Below are 13,958 nucleotides of genomic sequence, written 5' to 3'. Positions count from 1 at the left end.
AAGCTGGATGCATTTAAATTTTCAGTAATAGTTATTTAAATGAGCTGTGTGGTTCCTTTTAAGCAAACTGCCTGCTTTCATCCAGGCCCCAGGCACAAAAGTAAAGACTGGTGTTTGCCAAGAACTTAAAACCATCAAACTCATTTTCCCCAATGTCTTAGCCGGTTTAGGAAGCCAGGACACCAGGAGGGAACCCCCCCCCCTTCCTCCCTTCTCTTCTCCAAATGTTGTCACGGGATCTTTCAAACCCACCTGACAGAGCAGACTGACTCCCGGATAATGTTTTGTCTGAAACTTGGTGTCTCAAACAGTGCAGCACTCACTCAGTCCTGCACCAAGCTGCTAGACTAGATTACGTGCCCAGGTCTCTGGTGTAACACTGGGACCTTGAGCGGCTAGCTTGGATGCAAGAGTGGTCCCATTGACCCAAAGCTGATGGCTACGGGTCCATAGAAGCTAACTGTCTACCAATGCTACTTGCCTAAGTGAGCATTCATGTATAAGATGGTAAAGTGGCTGTTAGCAGGATAATAAAGGCAGCGTGGGAAGGGCAAGCTCTGGGCATTGCATCAGGAGCACATCTAACCCGACCTCCCATCTTATTCAACTGTGTGACGAATTGCCTTGAGGATTTGAACTCAACCTCTGGATTTTGTACCTTGTTCATTTATGGGATTTGGGCGTCGCTGGCTTCAGTGCCCACCCCTAGTTGCCCTTGAGAAGATGGTGGTGAACTGCCTTCTTGAACCGTACAGTCCCTAAGCTGTAGGTACACCCGCAGTGCTGTCAGGGAGGGAAGTCTGGATGCATCGCTACCATGCCAGTAGGATATCGTTATCATAAATTTTATTTCTGATTAAAATTACTTTTTTTTAAATGGGTAATAACAACAGGAATAGACATGCAAAGGGCTGCAAATATATTACGCTTTAATGTACTTATTGCGGACAGACCTGCAAATTCGTCAGCAATCCAGATTGTTTTCTTAAGTTCTTCTGTTCCCTTCGCAGTTTCGAAACTTCAAGATAATTTATCGGCGTTATGCTGGCCTCTACTTCTGTATTTGTGTGGATGTCAACGATAACAATCTGGTCTACCTGGAAGCTATCCACAATTTTGTGGAGGTAAGCAGCGACTGGAGCTGGAACACATTGATGTAACCTCTGTTTTTAATATTGACTCGCAACCATTTTTGGCAACCTTTAGTAACCAGTAGAGCCGGGTTTCCTGTCCTTGGTTGGCCCACTTTGAAGTGTTGGGGGCTGTTTTAGCCCAATTGGCTGGATGGCTGGTTCATGATGCAGAATGAGGCCAGCAGGGGGGTTCAATCCCCGTGCCAGCTGAGATTCTTCATGAAGGCCCCACCTTCTCGAGTTTGCCCCCCCGCCTGAGATGTGGTGATCTTCGGGTTAAATCACCGACTGTCAGCTCTCCCCCTCGGAGGGAAAAGCAACCTGTGGTCATCTGAGATTGGTGACTTTTGATGTGTGTGTATGAGTGCACATCTGGCTATCGGGTCAATTGTCATGCCTTCCACAAGCAAACTGCCTGCCTACATTCACCATTGAGTCTATTAAGTGAAGAGTGGGCACTTGGGTAAGTTGCCAAAGGGCTACAGCTGTGGCAGGAAATCTGTACAAACAGAATTTGAGCAGGCAGGCTCTAATTTCCTAGGAAGTTTGTAATTGCTTGCTTCCTCCCTTTTTAGTGGAGATATTTAACAGTGATTGTGTTTACCTTCCAGTAATGGGAAGGGATGCCACTGGGTCTGGGCTTTAGACCGAAGTCTGCAAGACATCAATTGTGTCAATGAGCTTGTTATAACATGCACTAGACGATCACTTATTGTCACAAGCAGGCTTCAATTAAGTTACTGTGAATAGCCCCTAATTGCCACATTCCGGCGCCTGTTCACGGAGGCCGATACGGGAATTGAACCTGCGCTGGCTGGCCTTGTTCTGCATTACAAGCCAGCTGTTTAGCCCACTATGCTAAACCAGATCCGTTGGAGCGATCCGTCTCCCATGAGTCTCGTCGAAATCAAGCTCCCTCGTTAAGGGGGCTGGGAGCCCGAGGACCTCCATGATTGAGTTCTGTATGAAGTCAGCCAGGTATGGTACAGATCCGGCTGGGGTCTGATGTATTTTGCAAATATAATCGCTTCGCAGTAAACCTCGTTTTCTTTTCACCAACTAAGTTCGGCCGCTTTTTTGGGCCGACAGAAAAGCCGTTGCTTAGCGACCCTCCGGGAGTGTTTTAATCTGAGCGGCAAAAACCTTTTTCATCTTAAAGACCTCCAGCCCTCCCCCAAAGGTGCTCGAGTTGTTTTTCCGAAGATGCCGGCACTTCACGCAAGTGCATGTCCTTTTGTGTTATGTTTCTGAGTGTCGATCAATAATTAAACCGCAAAGACTACCCTGGGTAATCCTGATCCTATTCTCACCTGATGTTCACACACTTTCCAATGCTGTTCTGCCAGCTGACAATTAGGAGCAGGGACCCTGCCATTTTCCTCTGCCCTAGCCCAGAGAGGTCAGTTGTGTTAGCTCAGCGGTGTTAGCTCAGTTGGTGACCCGGTTGAGGTCAACAGTACAGGCCCTGAGAATCAAAACTGGGATCTCCTGTGCTGCATTAACGACCGTAGCCGAGGCCAATACCCATCAAATCTAGTGGGTTAACTCAAAGAGCTAGCACAGGCACAGTGGGCTGAATGGCCGATTTCTGTGTTGCCTCATTCTGTCCCTCTAAGCCCTTGAGTTAATTCAAAGTGGGTTTCAATGGTTTTTTAAAAATTTAAAGTGCACAGTTCTTTTTTTTCCCAATTAAGGGTCAATTTTAGTGTGGCCAAGCCGCCTACTGACACATCTTTGGGTTGTGGGGGTGAGACCCTCGCAGACACTGGGAGAATGTGGGGTTTCAATGCTATTTAGAATTTGGTCCTTTTTCGAACCCATTCAGGTCAGGTTGTGAAAATGGTATTGAAAATTTTGTTTTGTTTCGTCTCTTGGTCACCCGCTTACGAGCAAAACTGACCTGGATCATATTCCACGATTCACAAATCTATGCGGGGAACAAACTTCCAGCACAATGTGGATTTAGTTCAAATATTTCTCCTTCATCCAGCGGGACTAAGCTGTTTGTAAAACACTGCAACTTGAGTCTGTAACCCCAGTCTCTAAATTTGCTATATTGATGGGAACGAGAGCCCTGTGCTCTGAATTGTGGGCGAGGTGAAGGTTCTGAAAATGTTCGTACCAAGTCTTGATATTTCTAGCATGTGCTCATCAACTTGCCATAGTCGTGAAATCAAATGTAGTCTTCATAATTAGCAGACCGAGGATACTTGCATCAGGCTGCAGGGATGTAATTCAGTCTCCATTTGAAGATCATCTATTTTGTCGTCATCATAGGTCGTCTATGTCCATTTTAAACTGTCAGTGTAAATTTGTCACTAGAATTATAAATCGGGGCACTGAGTATGAGAGGGAGGGTGTTGTGATGAAATGAAAAAATGAAATGAAAATTGCTTATTGTCACAAGTAGGCTTCAAATTAAGTTACTGTGAAAAGCCCCTAGTCGCCACATTCCGGCGCCTTTTCGGGGAGGCTGGTACGGGAATTGTACCGTGCTGCTGGCCTGCCTTGGTCTGCTTTCAAAGCCAGCGATTTAGCCCTGTGCTAAACCAGTCCTGTGCTAAATTAACCTGTGTTAAACACTGCTTTGGCCTCAACTATAGTATTGGCCTGAATTTTCCAGCCAACACGGGGAGAATGTGCAAACTCCACACGGCCAGTGACCCAGAGCCGGGATCGAACCTGAGACCTTGGCGCCGTGAGGCAGCAGGGCTAACCCACTGTGCTACCGTGCTGCCCTGAAAATGTTCTTTTTAACACAGCAAGTCATTAGTTTTTTAAAAATTTAGAGTACCCAATTATATTTTTCTTCTAATTAAGGGGCAATTTAGCGTGGCCAATTCACCTCCCCTGCACATCTGTTTTTGGCTGTGGGGGTGAGACCCAGACAAACGGGGAGAATGTGCAAACTCTAGACAGACCGTGACCCGGGGCCGGGATCGAACCTGGGACCTCAGCACTGTGAGGCAGCAGTGCTAACCACTGCGCCACCGTGCCGCCCTGTGGAGACAGATTTAATCATGGCTTTTGAAAGAGAATACTATTTCATCCGAATATAAATAATTTGCAGGGCTAGGGGGGAAAGGTAAGGGAATGGGATTGGGTGAGTTGCTCTTCCAGAGAGCTTGCACGAAGAGACCTTCTGTGCGGTACTCCCTCCTGCCTGCTGTGGCAGTGTAGCACCTCCGCTGGCAGGAGGGTGCCATTACAGATTGGCAATTTAACATGGACGGTTTCCATTGTAAACGGTGGACGTGGAGGCAAAATCGCGACAGAAAAGGTAGACTTTTGATATTGAGAAGCGCAGGTGAAGGATCAGGGCTTATGGTTAACAAGTGAGTGAAAGATGAATTAAATTTATTATTAATAGATGATGCTGGAAATACTCAGCAGGTCAGGTAGCCCCTGTGGAGGAAGAAACCAAGCTAATGTTTCTGGTTTTCATCAGAACTAAATTAATAATTTATTTCAACAAGATTTGCTCATCTTAGAGTTCAAAAACTAACAGACTGTAAGTGGAAAGGAAGACCAGAGAAAGTAAGCCTTGTGTTGGGAGTAGCGTCAGTGTGACAGGTCCTGATTCCATATTGAAAGGCAGAGGCATACAAAAGGCAAGAGTATTTGAAGGAGAGGAATGGTAGAAAACCATTGCAGAGGAGCAAACACTACGGAATATCCATAAGACAACGAGGAGAGGCTGGGGACGCGAGAAGAGTTGTCTGTTAGGCTGCTGCTGGTTGAATGATACGTGGAGACATGAAAGTTTCTCCGAGGAAATTATTGGATCATTTTTCAGAGCCTCAACTTCAAGAGTTGGGTACTTAATGACATTTGACAAACAGTTCCACCGAAATGTGAGATCATATGCAGGAACTATTCATGGGAAAATAAACCACCCACAAGTGCCTGTACTTCCTTCTCCTGGATCGGCCTTTTTTTTTTTAAAGAGTAACCATTGTTTGTTTCCTTGTCTGGTATAAAATTGAACTGCTCGATTCAGACCCAGGGGACATAGATGCAAGACAAGTGGCAGAAGGTGCAGAGGGGACACGAGGAAGAACCTCTTAACGCAGAGGGTAATGGGAGTCTAGAATTCGCTGTCTGAATTAGTGGTGGAGGCAGAGACCCTTAACTCTTTTTTAAAAAGTGCCTGGATCCGCACCTTATGTGCTGGAAGCTGCAGGGCTGTAGACCGGGTACAGGAAGATGGGATTAGAAAGGGCAACTGGGTGTCTTTGGGCTGGGATGGACAAGATGGGCAGCACGGCAACACAGTTGTTGACCCTGTTGCTTCACAGCGTCAGGGTCCCAGGTTCGATTCCCGGCTTGGGTCACTGTCTGTGCGGAGTCTGCACATTCTCCACGTGTCTGGGTGGGTTTCCTCCGGGTGCTCCGGTTTCCTCCCACAAGTCCCGAAAGACGTGCTTGTTAGGTGAATTGGACATTCTGAATTTTCCTTCTGTGTACCCGAACAGGCACCGGAATGTGGCGACGAGGGAGGTTTTCACAGTAACTTAATTGCAGTGTTAATGTAAGCCTACTTGTGACAATAATAAAGATTATCATTATACTTTGAAGCGGTCTGGGAATGCAAAGTGCTGCATAAGATTGAGCATAGGCGAGAACACCCTCTTGGGCAGGCTCAAGATTTTGGGTTTGTTGTAACATTACTTGTAACAATAATAAAGATTATTATTAGATGGGCTGAATAGCCTCCTTCTGTGCTGTAACTTTTCAATGGTTCTATGCTTCAGCTCAAGCAGAACCTCAACTTTTTTTATAGTAAAAGAAGGCAGAAATAAAAATTTAGTAACATTGCTTTGTCTGTTGTCTCCATCTTATTGCAGGTTTTGAATGAATATTTCCATAATGTCTGTGAATTAGATCTTGTCTTCAACTTCTACAAGGTACGTTATTGTGCTGCTTCATTGCTTCCCAACCTCTTTTGGTGTTTTCCCCTCTACTCTCCCAATCCACCATGAAACTTCCTGCTCAATGAGAAAGAAGTCAGGGATGACTTGACCTCCTTATGTTTTAAAAATGCTTGGGTTTGTTTATTGTATCCCAGAGTTGAAATCAGCAAGCTGATCAGATCAAGTGTAGCTCGCTTACCCTGGCTAGAAGCTACATCTATTCACACTCGGCGGGATGTCCTTTACAGACAGAAGAAGCATGTCCATGCATTGCTCCTTTTTCTTTTTTTTTTGAAAATATATTTATTCAAATTTTTCAACAAACCCCCCCCCCCCCCCCCCCCCCCCAACAAGAAAAAGAAACAAAAACACAACAAGCAGAAATTATACATTGGATTTCCCCCAAATACAATAACCCCCCATATAACAGTAGAAAACACAAATGGGGAAACCCCCCACCTTAACCCAAACGCCACCCCAAAAGACCGTCGTCGTCCCCCCGGCCGCCCTTGGGCTGCTGCTGCTGACCTCCTCCTAACGCTCCGCAAGATAGTCTAGGAACAGTTGCCACCGCCTGGAAAACCTTTGCACAGACCCTCGCAAGGCAAACTTTATCCTCTCCAGCTTGATGAACCCTGCCATGTCATTGATCCAAGCTTCCACACTAGGGGGCTTCGCATCTTTCCACAGTAACAAAATCCTCCGCCGGGCTACCAGGGACGCAAAGGCCAGAATACCGGCCTCTTTCGCCTGCTGCACTCCCGGCTCGTCCGATACCTCAAATAATGCTAATTCCCAGCTCGGCTTGACCCGGGCGTACACCACCTTGGACATAGTCCTCTCAAAACCCATCCAGCACCGGGCATGACCAGAACATATGGACGTGATTTGCTGGGCTCCCCGAGCACCTCCCACATCTGTCCTTCACCCCAAGAACCTACTCACCCCTGTCATATGCGCTCTGTGAGTAACTTTAAACTGTATTAGGCTGAGCCTGGCGCAAGAGGAGGAAGAATTAACCCTACCTAGGGCATCTGCCCACAGACCCTCATCTATCTCCTCCCCAAGCTCCTCCTCCCACTTGCCCTTTAATTCCTCTACCGAGGCCTCCTCCTCTTCCTGCAGCTCCTGGTAAATCGCCGAAACCTTGCCTTCTCCAACCCATACACCTAAAATCACCCTGTCCTGAATCCTACATGCCGGAAGCAGCGGGAATTTCCTCACCTGCCGCCTCACCAACGCCCTCACTTGCATGTACCTGAAAGCGTTTCCCGGGGGTAGCCCAAACTTCTCCTCCAGCGCCCCTAGGCTCGCAAACGTCCCATCGATGGAACAGGTCCCCCATTCTTCTAATCCCTGCCCGATGCCAGCTCCGAAACCCCCCATCCATCCTTCCCGGGACGACCCGATGATTCTCCCGAATCGGGGACCAAACCGAGGCTCCCACCTCGCCCCGTGTCGCCTCCCATTGCTCCTTTTTCAACGAAACAAAAGCTTGGGAGACAGCCATTCCCTGATTCGTTCCCCTTGGCGATGCCTTGACCAATCTGAGTCGACCTACCTGGTTTGAATTTGAACAAAGGCTTGGCAGTTAACTGTGCATTCTCTGTGGCAACAGCACTACCAATCAGAATCCACTTGCCAACCAATCAACACTCTCTACTCATGCAGTATAAATGGTTGTGCTATTTGTATTCTTGTGAACTGTCCTGATGAATGGAAGATGAAATGCTTCAATAGCGGGCCTCTTTTATTTTAGCAATACTGAAGATCTGGCTTGTCTATTAGTAAATTGTCTATGGTTTCCCTTAGTGAGGTGGTATGGAGGATTTAGAAACTTCCTTCATGGCCATGCTTAGTCAGAAGAGCTTATCTTTTTATTCATTTGATGTGGGCCTCGCTGGCAAGACCAGCATTTATTGCCCAGCTCTAATTTCCCCCAGGAAGGTGGTGATGTCGCCTCCTTGAATGGAACTGATTGGCTCGTTGGATAATTTCCGAGGGCAATTAAGAGCCAACCGCACAGCTGTGGGTCCAGAGTCACACACAGGCGAACCATGTGGGTTTTTTTCTGACGATCCAGTAATCTCAAGGCCTCCGTTGCTGATATTGGGTACTCTTGGGCGGCACGGTAGCACAGTGGTTAGCACTGTTGCTTCACAGCGCCAGTGACCCGGGTTCGATTCCCGGCTTGGGTCACAGTCTGTGTGGAGTCTGCACGTTCTCCCCGTGTCTGCCTGGATTTCCTCCGGGTACTCCGGTTTCCTCCCACAAGTCCCGAAAAAGACTTGTTGGGTGAATTGGACATTCTGAATTCTCCCTCGGTGTACCCGAACAGGCGCTGGAGTGTGGTGACTGGGGGCTTTTCACAGTAACTTCATTGCAGTGTTAATGTGAGCCTGCTTGTAACAATAATAAAGATTATTATTATTTGTTCAATTAGTTGAATTTAAATTTCACAGCTGCTGCAGTGGGAATTGAACCTGCAACTTTAGATTACTCCAGGCCTTTGGATTGCTCGTTCATTAGTATAACCGCTTGTTACTGTACACCATGACCGCTAACCTAGCTAAATTAGGAAATGTTGACACCATTCAGTAAAGGGTGATCAAAAAGTGTGGCAACATGTAGTGAGATTTGTGCGTTGTAAATGCATGCCCTATGTGAGACTTTTAATGAATAAATACAGCTCGACTGGATAAACCTGCTTGACCCGTTTGTTGTCACACTCCGTTTAAATATATGTTGGATGCGCATTAAGATCTCTCAATGCTAAAACAGATAGGAAAAGCCCCATTCAACCAACCGTCTTCAATGTTGTGCCAACGTGCTTCTTCCTTGGCATTGTAACCCAACCCCTCCAGTTATTCCCGTTACTGCCAGGCATGGCTGTACTCCCGTGTTAGACAGCTGAAAATATTCCCTCCAAATCCAACTCCAGTTTGGAAGAGCATAATCTATAATTAATATACAACTTAATTTTTGTAAACAAATTTCAATTCACCTTCTCTGAATTCCCCATGCAACCCTGAATCTTGAATGGAGCTAATTTGATGTGCAGCAGCAGGGATCAATTTGCCACTTGCTGTATCTATGTCACAATCTTGTCATTTACCACTTGTGCACCCTGATAATAAAAATCCTTATTATTGTCACAAGTAGGCAGCACGGTGGCGCTGTGGTTAGTATTGCTGCCTCACGGCACCGAGGTCCCAGGTTCGATCCCGGCTCTGGGTCACTGTCCGTGTGGAGTTTGCACATTCTCCCCCGTGTCTGCGTGGGTTTCACCCCCATAACCCAAAGTTGTGCAGGTGAGGTGGATTGGCCACGCTAAATTTCCCCTTAATTGGGAAAAAAAATAATTGGGTTCTCTAAATTTATAAAAAGGAAAAAAAACATTGCAATGAAGTTACTGTGAAAATCCCCTGGTCGCCACATTCCGGCGCCTGTTCGGGTACACGGAGGGAGAATTCAGAATGTCCAATTCGCCTAACGAGCACGTCTTTCGGGACTTGTGGGAGGAAACCGGAGCACCCGGAGGAAACCCACGCAGGTACTGGGAGAACGTGCAGACTCCGCACAGACAATGATCCAAGCCGGGGCTCGAAACTGGGACCCTGGCTCTGTGAAGCGACAGTGCTAACCACTGTGCTGCCCAGTATAAAATCACACCTAAATTAATCGGTATTTCTGCCTTGCCTGTTGATCCTGTTAGTAGACAATGAAGAACTATATTACCCAGAGCTTTAAAGGTCCGACAGCTTTGTAGAAAACTGCTGCTTTTGATGAGTTGTTGTCTCTCAAGAGGCTATGAAGAATCAGTAATAAATACTGACCTTGCCAGCAATGTTCAATTCAAGAAGAATGATTTTTTAAAAAAACATGGTTTGATATTCGATCACCTGCAGAGATCTCCGGTTAGCTGATCTAATCTTAGTTAACCAATATCAGGGGAGAAGGGGGGGGCAATACAACAATAAGTTTGCTTTAGTGTCCTTAGTTACTGAGAAGAAAGTTGACCCGGATACAGATGATCAAGGCCCCTCAGCCCCGCGGGTTTGCTCCGCCATTTAGTTTTTGTTAAATTTAGAGTGCCCAATTATTTTTTTTTCCAATTAAGGGGCAATTCAGCGTGGCCAATCCACCTACCCTGCACATCATTTTTGGGCTGTGGGAGTGAGACCCACGCAGACACGGAGAGAATGTGAAAACTCCACACGGACAGTGACCCGGGGCCGGGATTGAACCCGGGTCCTCGGCGCCATGAGGCAGCAGTGCTGGTAGCACAGTGGTTAGCACCATCACTTCACAGCGCCAGGGTCCCAGGTTCGATTCCCGGCTTGGGTCACTGTCTGTGCAGAGTCTGCACGTTCTCCCCGTGTCTGCGTGGGTTTCAATCGAGTGCTCTGGTTTCCTCCCACAAGTCCCGAAAGACGTGCTTGTTAGGTGAATTGGACATTCTGAATTCTCCCTCGGTGTACCTAAACAGACGCCAGAGTGTGGGGAATAGGGGATTTTCGCAGTAACTTCATTGCGGTGTTAATGTAAGCCTACTTGTGACAATAAAGATTATTATTAGAACCACTGCGCCACCGTGCCGTCCGGAGGATCTTCAAGGTTTTCATAGAATCATAGAATTTACAGTGCAGAAGGAGGCCATTCGGCCCATCGAGTCTGCACCGGCTCTTGGAAAGAGCACCCTACCCAAGGTCAACACCGCCACCCCGATCCCCATAACCCAGTAACCCCACCCAACACTAAGGGCAATTTTGGACACTAAGGGCAATTTATCATGGCCAATCCACCTAACCTGCACATCTTTGGACTGTGGGAGGAAACCGGAGCACCCGGAGAAAACCCACGCACACACGGGGAGGATGTGCAGACTCCGCACAGACAGTGACCCAAGCTGGAATCGAACCTGGGACCCTGGAGCTGTGAAGCAATTGTGCTATCCACAAGGCTACCGTGCTGCCCCTTTGATCAAGTCGCCTCTTGCTCTTCTGAATTGTAGTGGATACAAACTTAACATTTCCTCATGAGACACGAACATGTACGTGGAGAAGGTCTTTCCACTTGTGACCAAGACCAGAAAGAGGGGCTCACTAATAATTCCAATGTGGAATTTAGGAGATACTTTCTCCCAGATAGTGGTTAGTACATGGAACTCACTACTACATCCAGTAGCTGAGAAAAGATATATTGAAGAGGAAGCCAGATAAGCAAAAGATGAAAGCAATAGAAGGATATGTTGATGGGGTTAGACAAAAGGGAGTTGGGAGGGGGTTCATGAAGAGCAGAAACTCTTAACATTGCTGCGTCTGGGAAAATGGCCGCCTATGTTGTAAATACTTTGACGCAAAAATGATCGCAACGTGCTGAAACTACAAGACAAGTCAGTAACTTTTAAGGGAATAGAGTGCCAGGTAGACGCACAATAATGTCACGGTTTATCCTCAAGTTCTCCTTTGTATTCCGTTGAGGAGCCTTGAGTGAACCTGCTGAGCAGACTGTCCCATTTTGAGGCTGCAAAGACGTTATAAAGATACCTGCTCCTTACCCAGTGATTGATGTTGGAAGGTATGCCAGCGATGTGAATATTCCTGGATATCTATACATAGACTGTTCTTTTTTTTTAATTCTGTGCTTGCAGGTGTACACTGTGGTGGATGAGATGTTCCTAGCTGGAGAGATCCGGGAGACGAGCCAGACCAAGGTGCTAAAGCAGCTCCTCATGTTACAATCCTTGGAGTAGAAACTTTGGCCCCAAGCTGAAAGGATGTTTGAAGCAGCAGCACTCTCCTCTCGTGTTCCGTTGGTGCGTTTGCGTGTGTGTGTGTGTGTGTGTGTGTGTGCGCGTGCGTGTGTGAGAGCGAAGAGAGGAATACAGGGAACAATGAATGTTAATTACTGCAGGAGAATGACCATTTAACGTGTCAAAACCCCACTGAAATGCCCTGTAATGTTTCAGCTTCTCTGTCATGAGTTAATCTGATTGTGTGAGGATCCTGGTGCATCTGGCTGCTGATTAATCAGAACCCACATAAATTCCTGGATTCTGGAGACTGCACTGTCAAATTAGGCCCAATGCTAGGCTAATAATAATTTTTGCAGCAAGCCAGTTTGATTTTGTTTAAAAGTGGTTGCAATAGGAATGCAAAACCACCAATATAATCTGAACACGGGAGTGCAACCTCCCGTCAACCAAGCCAGTGTTGTCACTAGAAGTTCAGACAGAAGCAACAGCAGGTCTGTGAAATTCTCACCTTGTGTCTGCTGGCACAATTGTACACTTTGCAGGGAGCTATGTACAGTAACGTCAGAAATATTGGTGGTGAGGGCGGCGCAGTGGGTTAGTCCTGCTGCCTCACGGCACCGAGGACCCAAGTCTGATCCCGGCCCCTGTGTCACTGTCCGTGTGGAGTTTGCACATTCTCCTCGTGTCTGCCCACAACCCAAAGATGTGCAGGGTAGGTAGGTGGATTGGCCGCGCTAAATTGCCCCTTAATTGCTCTTGTGGGGGGGGGGGGGGGGGGGGGAGGATTGAGTACTCTAAGTTTATTTAAAATAAATAAATATTGGTGGTAGGACCAAATGTGAGATCGGTATCACACAAGAAACACATTCAGAGCAACTTGTCCTGTGTGTCTCTTGGGTGTAGTGTATGGGTGCCAGTGACAACACTGCAAGACTAGTGTCCTTTCACCGCTTTGCCAGTTGCGTTGCCAACTGTTTGTCTTAAGCTTAGTTTTCAAGAAGCCAAGTTATTTGGCTCCAGCGTCATTGTTAGTTTGGGATGTTGTCCATCTACATTTATTACCAAGTACTCTGACTGGGAGTGTTGTTTTAATTAAGTCTGTTGGAGCTGAATATGTGGAGCACTATTCCACGTGTAATCTGCATTTCGCAACGCTCCTCGCTCCCAGGGACCAAAATGTGAAGCTTGGTTTATACTTGGAGGGGGGAGGGTGTGGTGTTGGTGATTCCGATCTATTTGAGGATGAGCGATTTACCACAAACTCAGCTAGGTAGATAGATGCCATTTCTTTTCAACAGGTGAGCACGCTGGAAGTTGTCAAGAAAATCACCAGTCAAATAGCCAGGATTCAGTAACCCATATTCGTAGTTTACAGAGAACAGTATTTTCTTTATCATTTTTTTTCCCCCTCCCAAAGTAGAAAATGGAGTTTGTGATAATTGAAGCTTGTAATTAAACTGCCTCCGGTAATGCGAAGAAAACCTTGTCGAAGCATTTGACTTTATTCCATTGACCAGGTCTCTGAACAATCACGGCACAGCTGGCTGCAACCTCGTTCCGTGCAGCTGTTAATTAGCAGAAAAACTTATGGGTTTTCTGGAGCTCTGGAAAGCCGTCGAGATTATCTGATTCAAAGAATAAATGTGAATGTTGACTGAACACCCGAGGGTCGCTAGTCACTGTTCGATTTGTATTGTTCCAGAGCTATAGGTCTGTGATTGACACAGGCCTGTGCTTGGAATAAACTAAAATGCTTTCCAAACTGTTTTCTATTTGTCTTGCCCTCTTCTTTTTTTTTTGTGTGTGTGTGTGTGTTTGAATGAAGTACATGTGTATGGAAAATCTTGCTTTCATTCAGCGAGATAACATGTTTGTAATCGTCGCTAGATTTGGGCTGCAGTATTGAGGCAGTAATGTGTCACAATAAATGCTAAAAATGGTCGTTTTGCATTTGCAAACTCAATTGGGCAGGCATGCAAAGGTTTCGAACACGCAAATAGAGCTCTCCCTGTGCCCTGAGAGACTTATTTTTTTTAAATAAAAAATTTAGAGTACCCAATTCTTTTTTCCACCCCAATTATGGGGCAATTTCCCGTACCAGCCTCCCCGAACAGGCGCAGGAATGTGGCCAGCTTTAATGAAACAGCTTTTCAC

The 13,958-nt window shown here is 46.6% G+C and overlaps 1 protein-coding gene across 1 annotated transcript in view; it reads left to right on the top strand.

The window, feature by feature from the left end:
* ap2s1 (adaptor related protein complex 2 subunit sigma 1) overlaps positions 1-13,745 on the top strand; it is a 53,919-nt gene extending 40,174 nt beyond the window's left edge. The window contains exons 3-5 of the mRNA XM_072490119.1: positions 1,011-1,124; positions 5,981-6,040; positions 11,700-13,745. Of these exons, the coding sequence (XP_072346220.1) occupies positions 1,011-1,124; positions 5,981-6,040; positions 11,700-11,801 (276 nt within the window). The 3' untranslated portion in view covers positions 11,802-13,745. The remainder of the gene's footprint in view (positions 1-1,010; positions 1,125-5,980; positions 6,041-11,699) is intronic.
* Positions 13,746-13,958: the final 213 nt, after the last annotated feature.

The sequence above is a fragment of the Scyliorhinus torazame genome, chromosome 25 (assembly GCF_047496885.1).
Source record: "Scyliorhinus torazame isolate Kashiwa2021f chromosome 25, sScyTor2.1, whole genome shotgun sequence".
Taxonomy (NCBI): Eukaryota; Metazoa; Chordata; class Chondrichthyes; order Carcharhiniformes; family Scyliorhinidae; genus Scyliorhinus; species Scyliorhinus torazame.
Note: the sequence above shows the minus strand (reverse complement) of the source record. Positions and strands in the feature narration are given on the sequence as shown.